This window comes from Xenopus laevis, chromosome 2L, assembly GCF_017654675.1.
Source record: "Xenopus laevis strain J_2021 chromosome 2L, Xenopus_laevis_v10.1, whole genome shotgun sequence".
Classification (NCBI taxonomy): Eukaryota; Metazoa; Chordata; class Amphibia; order Anura; family Pipidae; genus Xenopus; species Xenopus laevis.
This window is the reverse complement of record NC_054373.1, coordinates 91013992-91031960: the sequence shown is the minus strand read 5'-3', so window position 1 is coordinate 91031960 and position 17969 is coordinate 91013992. Positions and strand designations below refer to the sequence as shown.

At 37.5% G+C, this 17969-nt stretch overlaps 1 protein-coding gene across 4 annotated transcripts in view; it reads right to left on the bottom strand.

Annotated features, from left to right (window-relative positions):
* The window catches only part of col16a1.L (collagen, type XVI, alpha 1 L homeolog), an 83050-nt gene that overhangs the window by 44725 nt on the left and 20356 nt on the right, over positions 1 to 17969 (bottom strand). For all 4 annotated transcript variants that reach the window (XM_041582166.1, XM_041582167.1, XM_018246752.1 and 1 more), the window contains exons 10-21: positions 15534 to 15569; positions 13765 to 13791; positions 9304 to 9366; positions 8367 to 8408; positions 8128 to 8172; positions 5492 to 5536; positions 5290 to 5352; positions 5100 to 5144; positions 4446 to 4541; positions 4111 to 4149; positions 2657 to 2701; positions 1940 to 1975 (exon numbers count right to left, since the gene is read on the bottom strand). In XM_041582166.1, coding sequence (XP_041438100.1) covers positions 1940 to 1975; positions 2657 to 2701; positions 4111 to 4149; positions 4446 to 4541; positions 5100 to 5144; positions 5290 to 5352; positions 5492 to 5536; positions 8128 to 8172; positions 8367 to 8408; positions 9304 to 9366; positions 13765 to 13791; positions 15534 to 15569 — 582 coding nt within the window. The remainder of the gene's footprint in view (positions 1 to 1939; positions 1976 to 2656; positions 2702 to 4110; positions 4150 to 4445; positions 4542 to 5099; positions 5145 to 5289; positions 5353 to 5491; positions 5537 to 8127; positions 8173 to 8366; positions 8409 to 9303; positions 9367 to 13764; positions 13792 to 15533; positions 15570 to 17969) is intronic.

The window sequence follows — 17969 nt, the reverse complement described above, 5'->3', positions numbered from 1 at the left end:
CTCCTGCATTGAGAGATAATGAAGAGAAACAGATGCTGAGAAAGGAATAAAGATAAACTAGAATAAGATAAACTTGATTATTTCAGAAACAGTGCAGGATTTTTAATTGATTGTATTTAGAAAACTTCTTATTTCAGTACGCTGAATCTTATATTAAATTTTTATTTTTGTGATAGTTCCCCTTTAAGATCATTGAAGTCATCCATTGCAAAAGACAGAGACCATCATTTATTAACACTGAGGTACAACATGTTCCTGAGGCTAAATACTGTATAGTGTAGAGTCAGATTCAGCCTAAAACATATTTTTACTTTTTGTAAACAGAAAAGATAAGCCAATACCGAAACTATTCTATGATTGCTTCAAATGTTACAAAATCCTTAATTATTCAAATATGTCCACCTGGTTTTGGTTTTATACATTTCCGGTGTGCAACCAAAGTTCCATCTTACTTAGTGATGAAGTGTGAAGCCTGTGCCTGACTGATCAAGCTCATCAAACCAGCAATTTTACACACAGCAGGAGCAAGTCATGCCACCATACAGTTCAAGTCTTCCCTAATCAGGTCTGCAATAAGCTGGAATAGGGCTAAAGAAAGCTGCGCATTTGCAAAACAAAGCCGGAAAAATTTATTTGGCAATTCTGTTATTATTGGAATTGTAAGTACTTTATGCCTTATTACTTTTAGGTTTTGAAAAAATCCTTAAAAAAATTATTTGCTAAGTACAAAATATAATATCATAATATGTTCCACATAGCACATGTGGAAGTTTGGTGCTTAATTAAAACTCCACTACCTGCCATAAATTGCTTCCCATTTTTCCCAGCTTTTAGAGGCCCATTTATCAACATTCTCATTTTAGTGGTTTTAGAAACCACGATTAAACAAATTTTCTCTAAAACCACCAATGCCAAATAATTTATTAAAAAAAGCACAATATAAAAAGCACAAATAAAAATGTGGAGCAAGTTTAAAATACTAACAAGAAAACCTTAAAATCCTCTAATTTTTGTGCAATTGCAAACAAATAAATCCAAAAACCAAAGAATTTACAATTTGAAAAGTGGCGCTTAAGGGGTGATGTTATAACTATGTATACATATATAAGGGGATCATATAATAATCTCTTTAATGCTTCATTTACCAGTAGGTCCTTCCAGCTGACACAAATACATCCACTCCGATTAGAATAAAGGAGGTTCTGGTGAAATATTGGGAAGGGGATTTTACAGTGATAACTATGAAGATGTGGAATTCTCTCCCTGAATAAGTTGTATAGCTAGCTTTAGGAAAGGGTTGGATGGCTTTTTATCAAGTGAGTCAATAAAGGGTTATGGAAGATAGCTCATAGTACAAGGGACTAGTCTGAAGTCAGGAAGCAATTTTTTCCCCCTCTGAAGCAAATTGGAGAGGTTTCAAATGGGTTTTTTGCCTTCCTTTGGATCAAGTAGCAGTGAGGCAGGTAATATATATATTTTTCATATAATGACTTAGACATTTTTCCTGGTTTAAAGAAATTAGTATAATCAATATTTTTTTAGTGGTAAAATAGTATTGAATGAAATACAAATTATAGTTAACCTGGTTTGCTTTTACTATTTTTTTATATTAAGCTTATTCTGGGATTTTTCAGAATGTCACACTTTTGTGCACCTATTTTAAAAACAGAATACCTTAGCACTGCTATTGTAATACAAAACAGCAATAAAACATATATAGATCAAAATAACCAGCATACCAATGCATGCACAAGCAGAAAAAAACAATTGCTAAATCTGAAATCTTTTTTATCTTTCTCCTTTTGAGTTATATTACTTCAGTTCAGTGTTTACAAGTTTCTCATCCAATGTTCCACTGCTTGTCTGTAACACATTCCATTGTGAAGCACGTTACATAAACCTGCACACCTTTCCATACAACAAGCATTTGCCAGTTTACCTTTTCTCCTCTGAGTCCTGGGAGGCCTGGTTTACCCTGAACAGAAAAAGGGACATTATGTTTTGTTTTTTTCTGAAAAAGTATATTACTTGTATTATTGTACATTGTTCAGGCTTCAGATGTGAAATACAGTGCTGGGGCAAGTGGGAAGTCTGTGTGTAGAGTGACAAAAAGCCCAGATGTCCCCTTTGTCACAGCAAAAATGTGTCTGATGAAACTCCAGGACCCTGAACTAGTGGTAGGCAGACAGAAGAGGTACACCCCCCAATGTTGATGAGCCCTAGGCTCATGCATAGCCCTAGTTCTGGCCCTGGTGAAATATAATAGAAATGTATATATTTTACTTGTTACAATGTCTACTATGTTGTATGCATTAAAGGGACAGTAAGCCATTAAATACGATTTTTAAATTATTAATATGCTGAATATTTTTAAATTAACAATGAAAGCACTGCGTATCTTGACAGTGCTATATAAATAAATGATGATATGATGATGATGATATGAAAGTAGCTGTATCTGAAGAGTTTTTAGTGGCAGACCATGAATATGTAATATTTTTGTCTCCACTTTGGGGGGGGGGGGTTGGTTAAAAAAAAGCCCATCATAGCCCTGTATAACCCCTCATAACCCTTTGCCCAAGGTTATTGAAAGGGGCCTATAATTATTGCCTATTTTTTTTTCTTATTGACTGATGTGCTTAGGCAAACAACTTACTGGTTTTCCCACAGCCCCATCTCTTCCAGGAGTTCCTGCAGTGCCCTGGGTAGGATAAATAGAAAGGAATAAAAATAATTAATGGATAGATTCTCTTATCTGTGATTTGGCAGTGCCTTACATTATACAGTGGTATTGTGTCAGCTTTACTACTAGCGGGTTTATATTACACTGCTTTTTAGACAGCTTGGACAGAAATTGCACTGTCCCTCTAGCACAGTTTGATGTACATGCGTAATGTTGTTAGAGAAACTACCTGCATATTCAGTTAACCAAAAAGCCACTTGCAAAACAATGTTTTTCAGAATGAAGCACCATAAAAATGTAAGAGCCCTTTGAGCAATTTTACTTGTCAGGATACTGAAACTCTTTAATTCCTTATCAAATCTATGCTGGCTATTTTTTTCTGTAATGCAAGTGAACATGCAACTGCTTGGTGGTACCCTTTCATTCTTAGTTACATTAGGTGAAACTGAAAGAAAATATACTGCCTTTTTAGGTAATCCTATCAAATATTAAGGTGTACATTTTCTTGAAATTCACCTCTTCCTCCCTATATGGCTGATGCAATCTAATGACAGAAATCATAGTAAAGCTTCATTTTTTTAAATTTCCCCTTATTGAATCCTTGCACATTTATAGGACATCTTCATCCACATAGCTGATAGCTAATCCAACTATGGTTTATGATGTACCCAAACATGCCATGACCCCATGATTTCCTATGACCACACATTATTTTCCACTCTTCAGTTACTGCAACAAACAGCTTCACAGCAAAGCCACCTCTCTCCTTGCAACACACCATTGTATTTTTATATCCTTTAGTCAAGCACAACTAAAACTATTGAAAACCAACTGAGCAGTAAAACACAGCTCATTTAATATAAGGAGAACATTAAATGCAACTCGCATTCCACCCACACTTTATATGCAATTGTATATGTAATTAATTTATAGGCACAAAGTTGGATTTAGACAGCTGCTACTATTGCTACAACAATGAACCCTAGCAGGAGAAAAGGGTATATGACACTATTTCCATTAATGATAACATAGTACAGGACATAATGGTTTGAAGTTTTCCATTTTAAATGTTACTATTAGAACACCTGAAAAAAATAAAATAGATTAAAAATGCATTTTTAATGTAATAATGTCTAAATTAGACAGCTATGACATTGCAAATTAGAATTACACACAGCACACATTTTGAGAGCTTCTGAAAGCTGGTGTAATTATTTGGGGCAGAATACCTTTTCAGTAAGAAGTTTTATTTTATTTGCTGCAAAAAGTCTTTTCCTTTTTGAATTGGAGTCCATAAATACTATTGACAATTTGTGTAAGTTATATTAAATATGCGCAGGAAAGGAAAAATCAGTTCATATTTCTTTTACTATCCCCCAAGTGTGTTAAAATGTTTCCACGTTAAAAACAAATTAAAGAAAGCATACCTTTGTCCCAGGAGGGCCAAGTGGGCCACCAGGATCACCCTAAGAAAACAAAATAAATGGTATCAGACCTAGTGGTAAATATCTATGCAGATAACTAAACTCAAGGGGGCAGAAGGGTGAGGGAAGTTATATGAAGATGGCAATCATTTTCCAGTAGGGTTAGATATTATAAAAATAAATCAAAACAAATTAAACTAACATTAGTTAGCACCAGATAAGAAAAAGCAACTGAGATTATGTAAATGCTAGATATGTAGGTAAATCTTCACCAGGGATTCTGAAATGTATTCCATGGTTATGTATAGAGAAAACCATAGTAAACGGTTTGTTCTTACAGGTTTTCCTGGCAGCCCAATTCCTGGAGGTCCTGGTTTTCCTGGAGGACCTGGTTCTCCTGCAAGACCTTCTGGACCAACAATGCCAGTCTGTCCCTGAATAAAAAAACAAGTAAAATAAGACTGAGTAGTTAGAAATGAGTTTGGTCACACAAAGTTATAGATACTATCATGGCTGTCTTTGCTATTTGTAGGGCCTCATTCTTTACTATAATGGGGTATTTACTAAAACTCAAAAAAAACCACCCTAACCAGAAAAATGTAAGGTTTAATAAGTGTGCCCTTAAAACTTACTTTCTATACCCTATATAACCAATGGGTAGCTTCACCAACAACTGGTGTGTTGCAGGTTGGCAATACTGATATAAAAGGTTGCACTAGTTTGTCCTTTTATAACTATCTGAAACTGATGTCCTGCAGGCTTAACTATTTTCAAAGGAAAGCTAGTTTTCCCTAAAGACAGTTCTGCATACTGCACACAAATGACCAGCTGACTTTATTATAATCAGTGTATTAATGCAAATCACAAACATTCATTTTGTGAAAAGCAAAGCTATGTTTAATAAATATAAACTGCTAGAGAAACCTTTGAATCTGAGGGACTATGTGTTAATGTACACAATACCAGATTCCCACACTCAATCCCACACTCACCTTTTGACCTTTAGGTCCCATCACACAGATTTCCCCAGGTCTTCCCTGCGTTAGAAGGTGAATATAACAGAGTGTTATACAAATGTATTGTAGATCATCGGATATTGTGCTGGTAGGTTGTAAAGTGAGAGAGAAAGGAGGGTTGGTGCAGTAATCAGGTAAATAGAAAGCCTATGCTTTTGATGCTTACATCTCGTCCTGGTGATCCATGTGATCCTTTCATTCCAAAGTCTCCCCTTTCACCTTTTTGACCCTAAAAAAAACAATTTTTGGGATGTGTTGATTCCAGTGTTTACATGTAAATCTATCATAGTGTAAACAATTTGCACTCATGCTGACTCCTGTTATGTACCATGCCATACACAATATTTAGTCTACACACAGCTACTTACTTTTTCCCCATCTTGACCTGATGACCCTTCATATCCTCTAGGTCCCTGTGGAAAGGCATGAAAAATTATTGTATTCAATGAATAGAATACATGTTTATAGTGAAGCATCTGTTTTTTCACTTTGAAATAAAATGTAATTGCAATATACATGTATTAAACTGATTTAAATATTTAAATGTAAGAAAAGATTTAAATGTATTTGCAATTGAAATAAGTGTCTGTTGGTCACTTTCTGTTCTCTGCTGGCAGAAACAATTCAGAAAGGAATGCAGTAAGGATAAGGTAAGTGCAAGGAACCAAAAAAGAGATAAAATACTGGTTTCAATAGAAATTACATTTACAAATACTGTACTGAACTATTTCATTTATGTATGTTTGAATACTTCTTAGAATTACATTTTCTTTCATTATGCAAAAACACCTTTTGGGTGGAGATTGTGCTGGCGCACATAAAATGCTATAACTATGATTATTGCATTTTTATAAAACACTTAGGGGCCGATTCACTATGGGTCGAATATTGAGGGTTAATTAACCCTCGATTTTCGACTAGGAATTAAAATCCTTTGACTTCGAATATCGAAGTTAGCCAAGCCTATGGGGACCTTCCCCATAGGCTAACATTGACTTCGGTAGCTTTTAGATGGCGAACTAGGGGGTCAAAGTTTTTTTTAAAGAGACAGTACTTCGACTATCGAATGGTCGAATGATTTTTACTTCGAATAGTTCGATTTCAAGTCGTAGTCGAAGGTCGAAGTAGCCCATTCGATGGTCGAAGTAGCCCAAAAAAAACTTCGAAATTCAAAGTTTTTTACCTTCGAATCCTTCACTCGAAGTTAGTGAATCGGCCCCATAATTCATAGAGCTGCACAATAGATAGGTGTATATCTCCTTTTTTATATTTGTTTATTTTTATTTTCTTTGAAAATCTGAAAATGCATATTAAGGTTTTGAGGTTATCTTTATTCAAATTGTTAAAGTTTTTCTTAAAAATTCTGTCAAACTCGAAAACCTACCTCGAAGTTAACTCAAATGTGTGCTTACATAAAAATAAAAACATAAAAATAGATTGGATAAAAATGTGGGGGAAAAACTCTTCACAATTAGCGAATCTTTATTTAACTCATCATTCTCAATCGGTATGCCAGCTCTCAAAAAAAAAACAAATCAAAAAAACTAACTTTTAACAATTTTTTTTTGTGCTTAATAAATGTCCAAAATTTGAGTTTGGAAATTCAATGTTTCTCTTAGGGCAAGAGAGTTTAGCATGGTAAGAAATGGTAAGTCCCTTGGTATTCAGCCAAATATTATGTGGAGGATTTGGTATTCCATCCAGTATTCCATTGAATTAAGATGACATGGGCTTACTGTGTGTGAGCTGAAGTTTAAATGGAAAGCAAGTAGTGACAATTGAGTGAAAAATTTATGTCACTTGTTCATTCTATTCAAGATTTTTTTCTGAGACTTCTGTGGAAATGTTTACACCTTAGATAAAATCACATATTAGCATGCTTGTAGTAATGCACATTAGTGATGGGCAAATAAATTCGTCAGACACGAATTTGCGTGTAATTTTTGTGTTTCGTGGCAAGCAACTGCAGCAAGAATTGGGCATTGAAAAATGTGGCACACCAGAAAACAAAACTGGTGCGCATCGATATTGACGCATGCATAAAAATTGTCTTGCATCAAAATTATTTAGACGCCCTTGACTCTAATGCATTTGGACCAAATAGTCGCGCATATAAAAATTGTCGCTCACATCAAAATTATTTTGACGCTCATCGACTTCTAATGCATTTGGACCAAATAGTCTCGCATATAAAAATTGTCGCTCACATCAAAATTATTTTGACGCTCATTGACTTCTAATGCATTTGGACCAAATAGTCACGCATATAAAAATTGTCGCTCACATCAAAATTATTTTGACACCCATTGACTTCAATGCGTTCAGCGGCACATATTTGTCCATCACTACTAGCAATTTATAGAAAAGTGCATCGTAACATTCTGCAGGGGAGAGGGCATAAGATGGTAGTACAAGTATGGGACCTTTTATACAGAATGCTCGAGACCTGGGGTTTTCTGGATAATGGATCTTTGTGAAATTTGGATCTTCATACCTTAAGTCTACTAGAAAATCATGTAACATTAAATAGGCCCAATGGGCTGGTTATGCTTCCAATAAGGATTAATTATATCTTAGTTGGAATTAAGTACAGGCTACTGTTTTATTATTACAGTGAAAAAGGAAATCATTTTTAAAAATGTGCATTATTTGATTAAAATTGAGTTTATTGGAGAAGGTTTTTCCTTAAATTCGAAATGATGGCTCCGTAAAAATGCTGGTGAGTTGACATGTCTGCATTGATAAATATCAATACTTGACGTAGTTGGCCAGTTTAAATATATTGCAAATATATTGCAATATATGGACAAACAATCCCTGTTTTGTTTAAAGGATAATGCATTTTTCAGTAGCAGTATGCACAAAGTGTCTTTGTCTTAAATATATTGATAATGGGTTGAGTGCAGAGGACAGCTTGTATTTGTCAATACAGAAAAGGTTATAGAGAACAGTGAACAGAACATGTCACTTTAAGAAATAAGATATGATTTGTTTTTAGACTTACCTCTTGCCCACTTTCTCCTTTCTCTCCCTTTGTACCCTCAGCGCACTGTAAAAATAGGCAGATAGGTTTATGTATGTACCAGTGAAATATTTGTGCTTGATGAATTTGGTCCTTCCCAGAAATTACTGGTTGTTTCTGCATTTACTTAACGAAACCTCTAAAAAATAGCTTAACCCAAATATAAAAGTTGGTACTGCATAATATGCCTGTAGAGGGAGTTTGGTAGGAAGAACATTTACCTGTAATGGTCCTTGAGCTGAAGTCCGAATACAGTCTGTCCCCTATCAATAGAAAAACAGAGAGCACAGCACAGGTTTTTTTTAGTTATTTTTATTTTAATGTTCTGTGTGGTGTTTTATGAGTTTGGATGATAAATGTTGTATATTTGGGGTAACTGAAGAATACCTATGCACAAAATTTTGTGTCTGCTGTTAGCCAATACTATAATACCAACATTTGCGCCCATTTTAAAAAGTAATATGAGGAGTTGCAGATGAAAAAAAGCACTCCTGGGTATAGTGTGTCAAGGGAACACTGCATTATAGAGCAGGAATAATTTTCTCCCACACTGTATAGAGCTGTCCATTGCAACTAAGATACAAGTAAGAGATTTATGTATTGATGCCAGCTGTACTGCATCTAATGAAATATCATTAGTCAGTTTGTCTTTGTTTGACTGCATTGGAAGACCAACCTACCCATGTATGAAGCCAAACCAATTAAATTTGGTAGTTGATAAAGACTTTTAATGGATCTGGTAGGGACAAAAATCTGGTTGGCCAATTACCAGGTGGACTGACATCAGTGGCTAGGGCCCCTTGTGATCTTTGATTAAATTAATATATACTGTATAGTTGATTTGGTGTCCACACAATCTGATTCTTTAGCAATCCAACTACAAACAGGACGTATAGTTTATGGTAACCTTAAAGCTGCTCAACGGACTTGGATGGAAAAATTACCCATGAATATGTATAAATATGATCTACCCTTTTGCATCAGGCAAAATAACTAAAAACAGTTTTCAGTAAAGTCTATAGTGTGAATGAGGTCTAAACTTGATTTGGGTGTGGCTGAATCAAATGTATAAATTGTAGAGTATTATTAAGCAATATCTCAGTAATTTAATGTAATTTAAATAGGCCATAATGTAAATGAGATACATGACACTCTTACCCTCTCTCCTTTCTCCCCTTTTAGTCCATAAGTTCCAGGCTGTCCTCCTTCCCCTTTCAACCCCTAAAACACAAATTGATAATCATTAACCTTATTCATGAAAATGTTATGACCATAATAATTGCATACAATCATATGGATTTAGGGTTGTCAGGGCCTAGGGGCTGTGAAGGTTATAGCCAGGACCAAGGAGGAAGCTGCATATTACCAGGCAAAAGTCAAGTTTGTGGTACACAAGGGGTTAATACAGTTAAGGGCAAGATTCAGGCAAAGAGACAAGGGCAGATAGCAATCAGCATAGTCAGGAACAAGACAAGAGGTCAGAATCCATCATTCAGTAGAGAATTTTAGGGTACCCATGAACACTCCAAAGTAGAACCTAAGCATCTAGGTAAGATTGGAGAGTCTTATCTGGACAGCATTTAACTTGGGACTCTGGAGTTCTTTTATTTCAAATTTGGCAGAAAAACTGTGCATGATGACGCACACGAGCCATGGTTACCGCCATATTGAAAGCACCATAAAAGAGGAGGGGAGCACCATCTGGCGCTCCTCACAGGGTTATTCTGATGTTCCTGAACTATAGTTTCTTGCAAAATGTGATTTAAATGCATTCTGAAAGTAGTAGCTTAGTAACATCAAAGTTGAATTCTGAAGCAATGATTATATATTAAATTGCCCCTATTGTCAGTCTGCAAAGCAATGGGCCCACAATGCAAGATCATTTTCCATGGAATGTGAAAACCCACAACTTAAGCAGACACAAGAATAAAATATTTTGTTTATGTTTGTTTTATATAGAGGTGGGTTTCACATATACAACTAGTTTTTATTCTTATTTCATCTTCCCCCAGGCTATACTATCTTAGTAACCCTTCCTCAACCATTATTTTTGTAGTAAACCCTAGTTACAGAGCAAAACTCCTAACTAGCACAATGAACAACAACCCATACATAAAAAAACTGACCCCTACTGATATAGACCTCAGCAGTTTTGCGTTACTACAATTAGGCATTCCTGTGCGCATGGTCTATGTGACCCATACATCCATTCAAAACCTTAGCACTTTAAATGACATAAAAGAGGTATTTTCACCCATGTGTAAAAAAAAAACAGTACCCAGTGAATTCTGTAGTAAGCAGTATTTTATATTTGTAGAATGCTATCTATCTGGTTTACTGTATCAGAAAACATTTGGTTGCATATTAAGCAAAAGCTTACATGACAGTGATCCCTGGGAGTACTTTAAGTGAGAGGAAAGTTACTAATACACTGAAAAAAAAGTCAATGTTACATTAACCAAACAGACCAGAGAAATAAATGTGCTACTACGGCAGAATATTATTAATACTGTTCAACCTTGTTTTATCCTTTGCTGCATGAACTAATTTACATATTTTAAATCCTGAATTCTGGTGACTCATAGATAACATTCCTAAGGCACAATGGCTGGGACTGTACATCCTAGCTAAGCATCTAAAAGGCCAGATACAATTAGTGTAGTTTGCTTGTTAGCCAAGGATTTTTGTCTTGGAGAGCTCAGGCATAATAATTTGATGAAAGAATCATTGATTTACGCTATATAAGAAAATCAGTCTTGAAGATAGCCGCAGCTACTGATATATTTGCAGAGGAAATTTATAACGCTTTTTAACATCCCCGGTCTCCAGTTATGTTTTAATAAACTGTTTCAAAAATATTTCTTATATTTTATTTTCTGTATTAGCGTTCAGTGAGAACAGCTGCGTATGGTAACTTTCTATTGCAGTTATGCCCATGGAAAACCATTACAACTGGCCACAGTTGTAGACTAGTTGAAGACCTCCCCTATATCCCTGGGTGGTGGCTCATCCACTATACTTCCTAGGTCTGCCCCAGCCTCCCCAAGGTCTACCCCCTGTCAGTGATGCTAAGCCCTCCTTCAAACTATGGGCTCCAGAATGGAAGACTACACAAGTCTGCAGCTGCAACTATAAATAATCATCCGCATCAACTTCTTAGAATAAGACAAGAGGGAAATAATTATCTATTTATGTAACAATACTAATATAAATAGTTATAATTACATTTTAATAGTGCTTTTTAAAAAAAAAACTTGAACATACTCTACCACTGTTAATTTTGTGTACACTAAATTATTATTAAACTGATTGTGAACTAATCCTCCTCTGCCAATATTTTAATCATTATAGCATATGCTGAACGAATTGCCATTTGAGAACAGCAGTGTGCCTTTGTATGAGTATTTTGTATGTGTACCTATTGTTTATTCCATACAGTACCTGCTCCTGTCAGATATTTCATGGACTGCATTAAGACTTAGTACACATCCTTCCTAGAAAATGTACAGCATTTAACTGTTAAATCTCTGCTGCTTCTATTTTAACATACTAAAAAACACTTATGTCTGTGGTTTGACAATGACAAGATGAAGGTATTCTACTTAGAATGTCTTTTTTTTTATTTATTAAAGCCAAACATTCAAATAATATTCAAAGGGGGAAACCTGATTGATTTGGATGTGAGTTCTCTCAACCAAATTAATAATTTATAGGATGCAGTAGCAGAATGCCTGAGGATGGAAAAGCACTCTGAATAAAGAGCTGCATGTAAACCTTCGCTTGGTGGGATCTCAAAGTCCCATTGCATTGTACTGAATTAAATCATTCATCCATCCATTATACCAACTGGTGCAGATATTTTAACTGTGTATTATAAAGTATTAATGTCATGATGCTAATTCTTTTATGTTAGGATTAATATTTTGTCTGAAACGTGGTGTTATTAATATACATATATGTTGGCAAGTGTAAGGAGAACCAATACATGTGTGACATCATGCAGAGATATTCACATGAACTTGCATATGTATAGTTGGACTTTGTTACCCCCTTCCCCAGGAGTTTTACACTACATGTGGCAGTAACCAGCTATATATGTTTAAACAAATCATATAACCTTAACTTTTGTTTTAATGAACAACTGGGAATAAAAATGAAAAGGTCTTTTAATGGGGGGGGATAGTAATTAAAATACAAGGACGACAGTCCAAGTGATAATTGAGGTGACAGCAAAATACTTTCTGTTAGTAAAATGTACAATATTGGCCATAAAACTAAGGCAGTTGGACCAAAGTCACTGCACACTCCAGCTTGCTCTGATTGTTCAACTCTCAGTTCAGTCCAGTTTTATTAGAGAGATCCTTCACTCAGGACAGTTGCATGCACAACTGAAACCAATTCAGACCTGGCTTTAACTATGTATGCTCAGTGTTGGTGATCGTGAAGAGAAGAGAGTGAGTCCTGGAATTACTGCTCCTAGCTTCAGGTTCCCCTGCTTCAATAGAATTCTTTCAGTGTAATTCTCCATAACCGAGTGGTCAGATGAGATTGCACAAATGCATAAATATATGGGGGGCAGATTTATTTGAGGGTGAAAATTCACCAGCGACCGATTCGCAGCCATCGCTACACTACAGCAGGCGAAAATTCGCTCCGGCAATGCTAATTCACTGGAATGCAGAGTTTATTTGTGGGCGCTGCACTCTGGCAACGTTTCGCTAGTGTTACTTCAGCAATGCGAGCAATGGAAAGCGAAGCATTCATTTCTGCCTAGTGCAAATTCACTAGAGTCTTGCGTCAGGTTAATTTGCATACGGCGGGAAATTTAAAGTTGTATGGACGTATATGTTGCAGCAAATACATTACATCGCACAAGTCCAGGGAACCTTAATAAAGAAAATAGAGTTGTTATAATGCCCTACACTTGAGCTCACTGTATGTTTAATGTTCCATATGTTAAAAATGCATGGGGGAACCCGGTTACCCCAACAAAAATTATAAGGACTTTTGCAGGCTATGACTCTGAAAAAAGGAAAAGACGCCAGTGTTTTTTATGGACTTAGAAGTTTTTTCCACTAAAAAATATGGTGTAAGTAAAAGAAGATTGAGGAAGATCTATGGACTTTGCCTGGTCTGAGCTTGCGTAGGCAAGTCTGGCAAAAGACATTATGTTCAGTAAATAATATTACTGAATATGCGCAGTTACGTCCATTTGCCAGAGTGAAAATTGGCCTGGCGATAGTGTGCTAATGACCATTAGCTTTCGCTAGCGAAGTGATGCCTGCGATTGTTAGAAAATTGGCGATGTCCCTGCGAATTGACGCTAGTGTTAGCCTGGAGTAAATCTGCCCCATGGAGTATGTTTAACTGCACTAATGAATGACATCTATATGTCTAGTGACTGTGTCCATTTTTGTGCAACCTCAATTAGGGCTGCAGTCATAAAAGAACCCCCACAAGGTAGAGCGTAAGGGCCTTGTTCACTAAGATAAATATTATATTTTCCTGAAATATACTAGTAAATTTGAGGTTAAACTGCGAATTCAGTAAATTGAGGCTAAATCGCAAGTTCAGTGAATTTAACATTTACACACAAACACATATATCTCAGAGACTTACCCTGGGGCCAGGAGGTCCCATTGTGACCTGTTGGAAGACAGAGAAGGAATTATTCTTCCAAGTACAGTGCTGGTATGAGATGCTTTCTTCATATGAATAAGTCAGGTACATATTCTGCCAATACAATGCTGCTTGCTCTAATTTATAGGGGAACGTTATCTCTCCTGTTCAGACATGATCTCCTCTAATGAAATAAGATCATTTGTTAAACCACTGACTGGTTTGCCTTTGCTGCAGATCCAATGTATTCATCAGTCATTAATAACGTGCTACCGGAAGACGTCTGGAGCATTTTTAGAACAGTTTGCCTTAGGGGATATGAATGAATAAAAGACCCTAAATTTAGAGAACTGATAAACGGTCTGCCCATACCTGCATCCCAGTGTATTATTTGTACTGCAGAGCATCTTTGCACATCTGGCACAAATTCGCTCTTGCTTTATTTTCTCCTCTAGTCTTAACTCAGCAGCATAGTTATTTATAGTATGAAACCTTTCATTTTTATCTAAGAAGTTATTTTGGGCATTCTTGTTACACACAAGTAGATAATGTCCTTAAGGTGTCTCACATCGTCACTATCTAGAAGTCTTTGCCAGTTCCACATGCTCTATTTTATACATCTATTTTTATTATACAGTTCTTAAAGAGATGCTGCAGAACTTCAACTTCCAGCATTACTGCCCCTCTCAGTTATATTTTTATTAAACCTCACAATAGCACAATACATTTGTCCTTATATCCTCTACCTACAGTACCTTTATGTTCAGAGTCTGTACACAATGATCTGCCCTACACATACTGTATGGCTACCATCATGAACACCATCATCAAAATAAGAAGGGTAAAAATTATGTTTGAAAAGGGGATTTGTTTAAAATAATTGCATGTCCTTCTAACTTTTCTGTATTTGCATCCTTTATCTCAAAGCCCACCATTCTTATTACTTTTATAGATCTTAGACAAAACCTTCAATTCAAAGGAATGACAGATCCTCTGAAACATCTTTTAGCTTGTGGAACAGTTTGGTACATTTATTAACACTGGGCAAATTAGCGCATTGGCAGAAACTGAACAATACATTTTTTGCATCATTTGTTCTACCTATAGCTGGATGAAGAATGTTGATCACTGATTGTTTACTGCGGGTTACTGCCCAGGTGCAGATTGGTAAATGAGCCCTTGTTGGTAAATGAGCCCCTGTATGGGTGTTTTGTTGCTGAGGGAGCCTATTTTCAGTTCACAAATCTGTTAAAAGCTGCAATTCTACCAGATTTGGGACTGGGCTGTAGGCTACCTTCTTACTTCCTCTGCCTCCCTTCTGATCCAAATCTGAATGGAGGATAAACAGACCTGGGATTGGGTTGCAGGCTACATCTCACTTCTTTCTCTTCCATTTTGATACAAATCTTATTTTAAATACGGTGCTTGATTGATCAGCAATTGCTAAAATAGATTTTATTGGCATTCGCTAAATTATATAAAAAAACTTATCCAGCAAGACTTGCCTGGCAAAGATGCTGGCTAAGGGTATATATTCAAGTTCTTCTGTTCTGGCTCCTAAATGTATACAGTATGCTGCTGCCCTGTACTGCAAATCAATAGATCTGGGAAATGCTTTGTATAACAAGATTTACTTCGGAACATGCCCTTCTTTTTCATAGTCCTGGGACTTGCACAAGTACATGACTCAGTTAAGTAAAGCACCAGAAAGAATAACATTGCATATATTTTTCAATGAAATGAAATCAGTGTTGATTATATATACTCACATTTCTTTCAGGGAGCTGGAAAGCACATGATGCACACTGTAGAGGAATCAAATACACCATACACAGTTAAAAGGATACTGACATGGGAAATCCATTTCTCAAAAGCGCAAACTTTTTTTTTTATATTTAATTTTGGAATCTGACATAAGGCTAGACATAGTGTCAGTTTCCCAGCTGCCCCCAGTCATGTGACTTGTGCTCTGATAAACTTCAATCACTCTTTACTGCTGTACTGTATGTTAGAATGATATGACCCCCCCCCCCCCCAACAGCCTAACAACAGACCTATGGGAAGGTAACCAGATAGCAGCTCCCTAACACCTGCATTGGTAAGAGCTCCAGGCTGTGAGTTTTTCCCAGGCCCATCTTGGACCTCAATAAAAAAACGAGGTAGAAGACGGCGGCCATTGCTGGCCAAGGAGTGAAGACTCCCTTGGGGTCTAACAGGAGGACTGCTGCTCCTGGTTTGGCAGCAGCAGTTGAAAATGTTCAGGTGCGCAAGGAGGTGGTGGCCATGGCTACAAGTGACAGCAAGGAAGGAGAAAGTACCTCTAAATGCAGTGTTCCATCTGTTATGGAGTCTCCCAAGCAGGCAAATACTCTGGATGTAAAAGCCCAAGTGTCTGCAGAGAGTTGCAGTTCTGCTGTGGGAGGTGATAGTTCTGCTGCTGAGAGTTGCAGTTCAGAGGCAAGCCAGGAAGGAAGTGCTGCAGGCTGTGAGGAAGCCATGGAGAGTGCTGACGTGACATGCTGTGTGGCTATGGAGGTGGCTGAGGTGGCACTGAGAGAGAAGCCCAATCCTGCTGCTGCAATGGCCCAGGTAGGCGCAATACACCTGTGTGATCATGGGGGAGAGGAGGCTGCTGGAAATGGCGCTGGGAAGCTAGAGACTGTGAGCTCAGCTGGGCCCAATTACAGACAAATAATCATGGCCCTGAGAGACATTTAAGTCTTGGAGGAGAAAAGGAACATTTTTTTTGGGGGGGGGGAGCATTAGCAACATGGTGGCTGGACTGAGTGCTCTTAAAGGGATTGAGAGATCTAAAGCCGTGAGGAAAAATGTTTTCATGTCTAATGACTTGGAGGACATTGAGAATAACATTACCAGGGTTCTGGCAGTTATACAGCCCTGGAAAGAGGTTTTTGATAATCAAAAGAGATTCCAGGAAATGGAGGAAAATGAACTGAAAAAGATGCTTAAAGACTTTTCCTTTTCTAAATAGACTCCTGGGGGTGGCAATGCAGGTCTTTGTGTGGATTCCCAGGTCCCTGTTTCAGTGCTCAGCACTAGTGGCCATACTAATGCCAATATAAATGCTGTGAGAGTGGCTGGTGTGAGCATGCCCAGTGCAGTGAGTGTGCCCAGTGCCAGTGTTTCTGCAGTGAGTAGGCCTGGTGTCAGGTGCCAGTGTGTAGTGTGACAAGGCTGCAGGGAGTACTAACATGGCTGCACCCCTGACTAATAAAACTGTATGTGATGCTGCAGTAAGAGAGAAATTAGCTGGTGAAAGCTTTGTCACAGAGGGTGCAGAGAATCCTCCTGTAAATAGTGAGTGTGTAGGGCACAAGGAAGGAGGGGTGTTTGGGATGGTAAGAGACTGTTTAGGCAGAATGTCTCTGAGGTGGGTGAGAGTCAGACCAGTAGGAGGTGAAAATTAAGTGGGTGAAGGAGAGGGGTGAGTTCCCGGGGCGCAGGTTTGTAGCCAGGAATCTCATCAAAGAGTCATTTGGCTTTACCCCTGCAGATGTGTTTGGGCTGGTAAGTGTCACAGACACTGAGTTTGATCTGAGCTTCAAACTGTCTCAGGGGCTGGATGAGTTCTGGCGCAAATATGAGGGTAAGAGAGAAGCCCCAGAGTGGGAGGGGTTTAGTGTGATTCCAGTCTCCCGGCATGAGACCAAGGGGCAAATTCACTAAGCGCCGAAGCGCCGAACGCTAGCGTTACTTCGCTAGCATTTGGCATTTTCGTTACTGCGCAAATTCACTAACGAACGCTGGCGTAGATTCGCTAGTGTTACTTCGCACCCTTACGCCTGGCGAATTTTCGCTACGGACGTAACTACGCAAATTCACTAACGCGCGCAGTGTACTGAACGCTACCTTTTACGCTAGACTTCCTTTGCCACCTCAGACCAGACGAAGTGTAATAGAGTAGATAGGGATTGCTTCAAAAAAAGTCAAATTTTTTTCTAAGTCCCAAAAAACGCTGGCGTGTTTTCTACATTATGGGTGATAGGCTGAAAAAGATCGAAAAATCTTTTGGGGCTCCCCTCCTTCCCCCCTACATTTCCTGACTCATGGCAACTTACCTATATAGTGGGCACATGTGTAGGGCAAAATAACATTTTTATTTGATGTTTTGAAGGTTTCCCAGGCATTTGTAGTGATTCTACGTATTCCTCCATTGAAATTTGAATTTGGCGCCGTATGCAAAT